The sequence below is a fragment of the Cryptomeria japonica genome, chromosome 6 (assembly GCF_030272615.1).
Source record: "Cryptomeria japonica chromosome 6, Sugi_1.0, whole genome shotgun sequence".
In the NCBI taxonomy this organism is placed as follows: Eukaryota; Viridiplantae; Streptophyta; class Pinopsida; order Cupressales; family Cupressaceae; genus Cryptomeria; species Cryptomeria japonica.
Genome location: NC_081410.1, coordinates 555,012,240 through 555,022,584, shown reverse-complemented (window position 1 = coordinate 555,022,584; position 10,345 = coordinate 555,012,240). Strand labels below are relative to the sequence as shown.

The window sequence follows — 10,345 nt, the reverse complement described above, 5'->3', positions numbered from 1 at the left end:
AGATTGGAAGCTCTAATTGATTTCTCATGGGTTGAAAGGGCCATTTATATATTAGTTGAGGTTGATAGTTTGAAACCTATTCCCTTAGTTGATAAATAGCTATTTCATTAATTAAAGATAAAGTACACTATTCACCGAAAAAAAATAGGGGGATACATGATTATGAGTCCAATGAAGAGAGCTCCCAATTGGTCTTTATTTAGAACAAGTAGTTTTATAATTTTTGCTATCTAAAATCTGATGTGACAAAGTTGAATTCTCAATCTAGATGGAGATACAGGGGTAGCAAAGGAAAAAACTAAACATTCCAACAATAAATGCAAAAAAAATATAATATCAACAATAATGATCAATATTTATAGCATAATACTTTTCCACATAGCAAAAGAATACACAAACAAAATAATACTTGACCCTTTTTTATTTAAGAATTTTTACAAAATTCAATAAAATAGTTTATTTCCATTATATTTTATATCTAACATTATTTTTTATGTTAAATCTACTTTAATATAATATAAAACTTCACTATCATAAAAAAAATATTTTTAAAAATATTAAAATATATAATTTATTTCTATATTTTTATTAAATACACATTTTTATTCTCTTTTAAATATATTTATAAAAAAATCATTCCATAAACTAATTTCAACATTTTATTAATATTAATATCAATATAATTGGAAAACTACAACATCCGTAATCCTATAGTGATGGGACTAGATGGAAAAATGAGAGGCAAGGTGATATGAAGGTTTCATAGTTAGGTCCACTAAAACATCTTGTTAGGTAAATTTTAGGTGTAAGATCGAATTACCTACATATGGTAAGGGTGTACAAAATTTTTTAACTTGTTCAGAATTTTTTCTAAATTTTTATTTAAATATAAACGTTTTTCAAAAACTGTGCCGCAGATTTGTTTTAATAATGATTTTAATAATATTTGTGTGCAGATGGGACGTTGGAATTTACTGGGCGTAAATTATGAGTCTAAATGATGAAATTTACCTTTTTTTTCTTTGTCTAGGCCTACCATCGCTACAGATATTCTTCTATGACAGGACCATAAAAATTAATTATATTTCTATTATAAAAGTACACCTTACAGTACTTAATTTGGAAGACTAATAAACAGAACGTCAATGCTACAAACTTACAGTACCTAACTCCAAACAAAGTATAGGTAATAAAGTCATCATTGTGAAGTGATGTATACTAGTGGCACAGTGTTGCAGTTTAAAGATTTATATATTAATGTTCATTAAAAATTAAATTAATATTTATTAAAAATTTGGAATATGTATAGTTTTGAATCAATTATAAGGGACGCATCTATTCTGGTTCTAAAAAGGCAATACGGATTGATTAACATATGTGTTTACCACGTCGATTTTGCAATAAACGGTTGCGATTGACTGACTAACACGTCGCTGTCGATTTTGCAATAAACGACTTCTATTGACTAACACGTGGCTATCACGCTGTACGAAATGTCTGTTTTGGAGCCAGAAAGGGTACAAAGTCGGCAAGCATATTAATCTAGTGAGGACCTTCACAAAGTATAGGCTGGAACCTCTTTAACTAAGAGCCAAGGACTAAAAAGTATCCATTCCACCAAATTCGTCCCAAGCACAATCCCCACCTTATCCCTTATGATTTGCCGAGTCTTATGAATTTGATTTGAATATTATAGATTTAAATTTAATAAAAATAATTAATATTCATAAAAAAAATCATAAAAACTACTAATTATAAAATATACATCAATAAATTTGATTTGAAAACTACAGAATTAAATTAAAATGAAACGCCATAATTTAAGAGACTGCCAACAATAAATTACTTATTAAGTACAAATAACAAGAACACCAAAATTTCCGGCGCATTAACAACTAACGTTTTAGTCTGATTCGAAAATAATAAACGGTCTAATTAGAAATGAAGTGTAACGATAACAAACACAAAACCCATGATAATTATGACGAGTTCTAGTTTTCCTTACTAAACGGAAAGATAACGAGCAGAAAACCCCAATTTCAGGACGTTTTCGGAAATTATACGTTTGGCAGCGGTACTACTGTAGGCGCACGGGATTCGAACCTGCACAGTCGTATAATAATAATTATTCTCCGAAAAATCAATAAATCTGGCAGACCGTATGAGAAGAAACAACTTTAAGTACCTCGCACTCTGTGCATGCGAAATTGCGAAATGTCCGGGGTTCGAGTCTCACAAGAGCAGCTTTGTAAGTAGTTTTCAATATCTACTCCGGTGATCAAAATGCCGCGGATCAGTAACAGCCTGGTAGGGATTCTGAATTTCCTGGTGTTTTTGCTGTCGATCCCGATCTTAGGCTCGGGCATATGGCTAGCCACAAGGCATGGGACTGACTGTGAAAGATTTCTGCAAGGTCCTGTCATAATCATAGGGGTTTTCATAATGCTGATTTCTCTGGCGGGATTTGTAGGGGCCTGCTTCAGGGTCTCATGGCTGCTCTGGATCTACTTATTCGTCACATTTCTGCTCATAATCCTGCTCTTTTGCTTCACTATTTTCGCATTTGTGGTCACAAACAAGGGAGCAGGGCAACTGGCCTCGGACAAAGGGTACAAGGAGTACCGCCTGGGAGATTATTCGCACTGGTTGCAAGATAGGGTTCAAAATGGAGATAACTGGAGAAAAATAAAGAGCTGCATACGCGACACAAAGGTCTGCAAAAGTTTGAGCCAAGACTATGTATATAATGTCGCCACAGAGTTTTATCTGAGAAATTTGTCGCCAATTCAGGTTTGTACAAGCAAAATTTAGGTATTTTCGTTAAAATTCTCATTCTGCTTTTCATTTTTCGGTTTCTGACAACGAGGGTTCAAATCCCGGCTGCTGCAGGCGGGATGCTGCAAACCGCCGAGCTCCTGCGGCTACGTGTACAGGAACGCGACCTACTGGGACTGGGTTCCGCCGTCTCCGACTGCCACGTCGGATTCGGACTGTGCATCGTGGAGCAATGACCAGGATCAACTCTGCTATAATTGTAATTCTTGCAGGGCTGGGGTTTTGGCGAGCGTGAAGCATGACTGGAGAAAGGTGGCTGCGCTCAATATTATTTTGTTGATATTTCTTATTGTAGTCTATTCTCTGGGTTGCTGCGCTTTCAGAAATAATGGGAGATCTGCTGGATATCGCCGCCCCAAGGGTTATCCATAGAAAGCTTTCCTTTGACCTTAGAAATTTTTAGAAATTTTTAATTTTATTTTATTTTATCATTACGTTTGCATATCTATTCTAAAGGCGGACTTTGTTTGTACATTTATTTGTATAAGCCTTGCCAAAAAACATATATTTGCCCCTTTCTTTTGTAAAAGCCCTCCAAAGAACAGAATATGCATTGTGGATTGGGATTTTTTCTTTCCGCCAAGATACCATTGTCTCTTTCGAATAATGTATTGATCTGCAAAGTGGACAATGGAAAAATATTGTTTAAAAACTATTGTACTTCTGGAGTATCCTTGGCACTTCGCTGTAATATTATGAGCTTTTTATGCAATAAAAAATAATTAATTTTAATTATGCTTTTACTTTTTGGTGGTGTTTGATTTTAATTAGATAAATGTATTATTATAATTTAATTTTATACAATTGAGTTAAATTTATTGGTTAGTGTTTCATAGGAGTGGTTCACATAATTTTATTTTTTTCCAATTTGAATGGTTCAATTGATAGCTTTTGCAATGAGATGATTTTAATGGAAAAAGGTATTAAGACTTTTTGAAAGATTGTCCATACAAATGTCTCTTTGTATATTAGCAATGGTCGAAAAGATAAAAGAACTTGAAAGGTCATCCATATAAATATTAATTTAAATTTATGTTATAAATATCAATTTAAACTTGTATTTTAGATCCAAATTAAAGGAGAAACCAAAACAAATCTATATCATTTGAAAAAAACAAAATATACCCTTAAAGAATTAGCTGGCATAAGTATATTTGTCGTCTGAAAACCAAAAACATCCTTGTTATGCATGTACGTCCATGTTTGTCACTTTCTTTTTAACTTTTTTTAAGGTGTATGTATTCTTTTGTTTCTTTACCTTCCGTAACGTAAAAGCGAGGTATTTCCGTCGCCTTACATCACTTAAGTGAAAAAGACATTTTCGCAGTTATGTAAAGAAAAGAGAGTAAAATAACGAACTTTTAGCAGAGACCGTGGGGTAAACAAAAAAAATTTATAATTTTTTTATTAGTTTTTGTTGTTTTTGTTTTGTATTTTTGAGAGTTTGAATTTGTATTATTGTATCTGTTTCTGGATTAGATTGTGTTCAAGAATTTTTAACATCTATCATCACGATGATCAATGATGCTAAAAATTCTTTAACACTACAATAATTTTATGGACTGTAGAAACTTGATCTCATTAATTGATTTGAGTTTGGTTATGTATAGATGTGGGGTGTGATTTTTCCTATCTAATATATATAATATTAGATTTATTTTATAAATATTATGTATGTTTGTTTATTAAAAATAGTTGGTAATTAGTATAGATATCTTAAATACATCTATTAAGAGATATCAACCAACTTCTAATACTTCATTATCTTAAAATTATTTTATTTTACTTTAAATTATATTTATTACATACATGAACATTTAAATTGTGTTTTATTTTATTTGTTTTGCTAATACAATTTTTTTTGGATAATTGACATTTAATTTTTTATATTTATATTTTAAACTTTTTATCATTAATTAATTAAAAATTAAAATTTATAAAATATGTTTAAAAAAAAATATTGTAATTATGAAGTGGTAGATTTTTTAAAATATCTTTGTCTTTATATGGTGTTTATTTTAAAAATATTAAGTTTATAATTAATCTTAAAATTTTGACATGTGAATGGTTGTCAAATTTAAGCTAAAAATAAAAGTTTACATTAACACGCTCACGCCATTACACTGCACCCCTTGCTACCATTGTAGAATGCCTCTTGACATTAATAATAAATTAAAATATTTATTTATTTATTTATTGAATATATTTGTTTTTTATTAAAAAAGCAGTGAGAACAAGGGCATTGACCCTTTGCATAGCAGAACTATCTATCATAGCGCAAAAACAACACTATAACAACAATTAACAACACCAACCATAAAAAAAGAACCGAGTCTTTTTAACAATAAAAAACAAACTACAGGGGTGTCTTGCCACCCCAGTGGCCTCCATAGCACTGCTCCATTTGTTAGACAGGAATTTGTAGAGGTCCCTAGCTTCCTGTTTGTCCTCCTCAGTGTCAGCATAGTGTTCCCTCAACAGAGAGAGGGTGAGTGCGGAGCTGTGTAACACTTGCATATGGAATTTGTTCATGCCCACCATTTGGGCTTCCCAAGTCTCCATCTTGTTCTTGAGCTATTTGACCTCCTCCTTGATAGATTGTAGATCGAGAACAAGGTCGAGGTTTTCAATTCTCTGCGTGATGTCTAGCACATTCGTGCTCAGCTTTTCCATTTGTTGTAGAGTAGGGACCTCCTGGGGGTTCTCGGCAGCCAAGTCATTAGTAGTTTCAATAGTCTCTTTGGGCTCGCCACTAGCAATGGAGTTATCAGTATCCTTAACCAGGTCCATCAGAGGGATAGAATATATGTTATGGTTGTTTAAAGGAATATAATATATTTGTTAAATGTTATGAGAGTTTTGTATTGTAAATATATGTTATGGTTGTTTATATAATTTTAATATGTTATTAGACAAATTATTTAACAAAGAATAGAAAAGGGCATTTATGTATTGAGAGGAAGATATTTATACTGAAGGAATGATTGCTTCTTGTCTAAAGGCTTAATTGGTTGAGTGTATTGATATTAGCCCACTTTATCTCAAATCCACTCCATAAAATTTGAAAGAATGAAACACAAAGTTTCAAGAAAGAGTCTCAAATTTATCTCAAATCCATTTGGCTTGTATGATCAACAACAAAAGGGGAATTTAAAAAATCTATAGATATTTGTAAAATGATTCTAATCCCTACATGGCTACCCACAAATCTTATACTAGTCACACTGATAATCATCACATATGTTTGTTATTTTTGCAATTGTTATATCATTTGTATGTTGTTGATTTGATAATTTCAGTCATGTAAAACCATGGATTGGTATATTTGGAGGAATCTTCCTTGCTTGGTGAGGTTAGGAGGACAATTGCTTCATCCATTTCATAAATTGAAGGATATTTAGGGAGTTTGCACAGTATGATTGTGTTGAGAACAGGCTCTCTAAATCTCCTACCAAAATGAATTATTGATTACCAAATCTTTTTTGGGGAAATGGTGTTGTATTTTCTATTGTTATATGATGATTGTTATTGTTCCTAAACAGTACCATTTTTTTATTACGTGAAAAACAGCGTTTGAAGGGACCCGAAACCCTTTACAAATCAAACAAGGGATAGAACTTGACCGCTCAACAAGGAGGAGAGAGCCACAACCAAAAAACAGAGTCTGCCTCGAAAGACAGCAGGCAACCCAAACAAAGACAAGGCCCAAAAAACTAGCCCAAACAACCAACTACAAGGGCCCTCAAGATTTACAACTGGCCTTGTGAGAACGAAGAGTCATATCAAAAGAAGGCTTGGATGTATTTGAATGCTTATCCTTTATAGTAATCCATCCTTCTTCAACTTTAGTTGCCGCAACAGACCAATCCGAAGAGCCCAACACTGATCTATCTAGAATGGAAGAAAGAGCAATAGCAGAGGGAGCAACAACCATCGCAGACATAGGACCACATCCAGCAAATGGGGCAACAGTTGTATCAACGCACAGTGAAGCAGTCAACGAGGTAAGAAACATCAAACCATTTTCAGCAGAAGAGACAACAACATCCTGTATCACAACATCTTTAATCACAGAAACATCCTTTATGGCATCCGAAGAATCTTTCATCGCCATTAAAGAAACCGAACCAGCCATAGTAGAAACCCCGACATCTAGTGACTCTTTAGAAGAGTCTAAAGATTTCTTTACCATGTAATGCTAGTATGAGGCCCCTGACCACCATGAAGCCACGAGATTTTTCTTCTCAAGCCCACAATTCCCAGTCACATGGCTAGTTTTAAAGCATCTACGACACTTGAAAGGAATACCTTTGTAATCCAAAGTTTGGACCTCGCTGTTAAAAGAGGAATTAATGCCAATCTCAGCTGGTAGTCCCTTAGACATATCTAGCTCCACCAAAATGTGAGAAAAAGTAGTATGATAAAGCCCAAAGGATTCATTATCTACCATAATGAAACTCCCAATAGCATCACCTATAGCATCACCATGTAACCCACCATAAACAGTACCATTGTTGTTATATATTAGATCCTATAGTTTCATCTAATAACCTTCAAGATGAGATGGAGAACGAAATAATAAGTGATGGTTTCAATAGGGTGTATCTTCACAATACCAAGATAAAAGAGGTGATTATTTTACACACACACACACACACACACACACACACACACACACACACATATATATATATATATATATTCAGCTATGGAAGATGCATGAAATATTATAACAATCCAATACACCATACAAATAACAATTCTATTATTTTCAAAGGTTGCATGAGTTTCTGGTTTAACTTGTCTTGTGACAATTCACATACATAGTGTAAGAAAGAAGTTGAAAATATGAGGTTTTTGCTTGAAAGGGTCACAAGACATGGTACAATACCACAAGTAAAATGGAATAATAGGTTTCAAATTGAATATTATTTACTCAATAATACAAGATACATGTGCAATTATCAAGGTAATCTTCTAGAGACTTTGGAGAAAAATGAAACCTTTCACAAATACAAAGAAAAAGTTTGGTATACAATTCATCATGATAGATTATTTTGGCATCAAGATCTTGGAGGTACGTGTTTTCAATTGCTTGAGGACAGGCAATTTTTTGCAATGGAGGACTTGTCATGTCCCCTTTTTGCCAAAAATAACACTTACTAAAAATAGTAAGTTCCCACTGCCCATAAATAGTAAGAGATAATGTAACGTATTGGAAAATATTATTTATTTAATATTTGTATTTTCTTAGTCAAATTTACATCCTTTGGGAAAATAAATGTTAAATTAATTAATATTTTAGTGGATCAAAATCAAGAGGCAACAATTGTGGTAGATTCCATTACAGGTTGTCATAATTGACAATATTTTCTAATTTTGATCAAGAATCTTGTTTGGACTATTTTGGAAAGTCTTTGGAGGGAAATAAAGTAATATTATATTATTTAATTTAATTTTCCAAGAGGGGATCATTTGGGCATGCTCCTATATATATATATATATATATATATATATATATATATATATATATATATATATATATATATATATATATATATATATATATATATATATATATGTGGAGGTAATTTACCATTTGGGAGGATTCTTGTTTGCATATTCGAAAAAGATTTGACTACTTTTTTTGAAGGTTGATAAAAATGTGGAGGAGATTGAATAATGTGAGTTTGAGGTTCATCAAGGTTCACTCTCATTTAGAGCTTTTCATTATGTAGATTGGTTCTAGATTTCATAGTTTCCTTTAGTAGTTTGTAAGGGTTTCATAGTAGTTTTGTTTTGATAGTTTTGGGTTTGTATTTTCAGTTTGTTGTAGTGTTTTATAACAACATGGTGGATGCACATTATTGTTTTTGAATAAGGGAAAACAAGTTTTGAAGGGCCCATGAAACCTTTTACAACAATCTTTTACATCAAATTATAAAATAGATATAGCATTGAAAACCAAGGAAGATAGAACAACCAAGATAGAACAACTAACAAAAACAGGGACTACTCCAAAAGACAAGAAGCAACCCATACAAAGAATGGGCCAATAAAACCAACCCAAACAACCAACTATAAGGATCCTCAAGATTTGCAATTGGCCTTATGGTAACAAAGAGTCATATTGAAAGAAAGCTTGGATGCCTTTGAATGCTTCTCCTTTACAATAATCCATCCTTCTTCAACTTTAGCTGTTGCGATAGTCCAATCTGAAGGGTCCAGCACCGATCTTTCCGGACTAGGAAAAATAGTGTTAGTAGAGGGAGCGACAACCGTCGCGGGCACAAAATCACAGTCAGCAGATGGGGCAGAAGTTGTGCCAACACACTGTGAAGAAACCGACAGGGTAGGAGACAGAGAACCATTTTCAGCAGAAGAGACAACAACAACCTGTTTAACAACATCTTTAATCACAGGAACATCCGTAGTGGCGTTCGAAGAATTCATTGCCAATAAAGAATCCGAACCAACCAAAGTAGAAATCCCAACACCCAACGACTCTTTAAAAGTCTCCGAATATTTCTTAACCGTGTAATGCTGGAAAGAAGCCCTTGACCACCATGAAGCAACATGATTTTTCTTCACAAGCCCACAATTCCTAGTTGCATGACCGGTTTTAAATCATCTACGACACTTGAACAAAATACCTTTGTAATCCAGAGATTGGACCTAGCTACATAGAGAGGAATTAATGGCAACCTCAGTTGGCAGTCCCTTAGAAACGTCTAGCTCAACCAGGATGCAAACAAAAGTAGTTGTTAGGATTCCCACAGATACTGAGAGGGGGGGGTGAATCAGTATCTAACCGGTGAATTGAATTTCTTAACTTAAAACATGTAGAACATATTATAACAGTGTACTGGTATGCAAGAAATAATGCAATAAACAGAATTAAAAGCAACCACATGAAAAACACACCATAACACAATGATTTAACGAGGAAACCCGATGTGGGAAAAACCTCGGTGGGATTTGTGACCCACAATATTCACTTATTGGCCAATAAGAGAATATTACTGCTACAAGAGGGGCCTGCACATGCAGGAAGGCCAACTTCCTAGAGCTCACTGCTCAATGGGAAGTCTCACTGACTTACAATGATGGATTATATAAATCCAGTATCTTGTACTACTTCAAAATAGCATCTATAATGCCAGATCCAGTACCGGTTTCTGCTCTGCTTCTTACATAAACCCTTATCCTATAATTCGCATAATAGGTCTGCCTTATTTCGCCTAAATATAAGCTTCTTACTTACTTACAAATGTTCTATAATGATCTCTCTTATATAAGAGTCATTTTACAATGATGCCAAGTCGGCTTACAAAGATTTTACAATAATAAACAAAATATAATATAACAAAAATCTCGTCGGCCTCTGTGCCGGTATGCTTCCTTTCTCTGTCAGTGCCGGTAGTCTGAGTGCCGGTGTAGAGTCTGATCTTGCTAGTGTCGGTGTAATGCCTTGCCAGTGCCATAGGATTGTAAGGTTGCCATCAATGAC

General features: G+C 33.6%; 1 protein-coding gene across 1 annotated transcript; it reads left to right on the top strand.

Moving 5' to 3' along the window:
* The first annotated feature begins 1,955 nt into the window (after positions 1–1,955).
* Positions 1,956–3,567, top strand: LOC131048188 (tetraspanin-8). The gene is made up of 2 exons (XM_057982080.2): positions 1,956–2,790; positions 2,890–3,567. The coding sequence occupies exons 1-2, from the start codon at positions 2,284–2,286 to the stop codon at positions 3,205–3,207; spliced, it is 825 nt and encodes a 274-aa protein (XP_057838063.1). The 5' UTR covers positions 1,956–2,283; the 3' UTR covers positions 3,208–3,567.
* Positions 3,568–10,345: the final 6,778 nt, after the last annotated feature.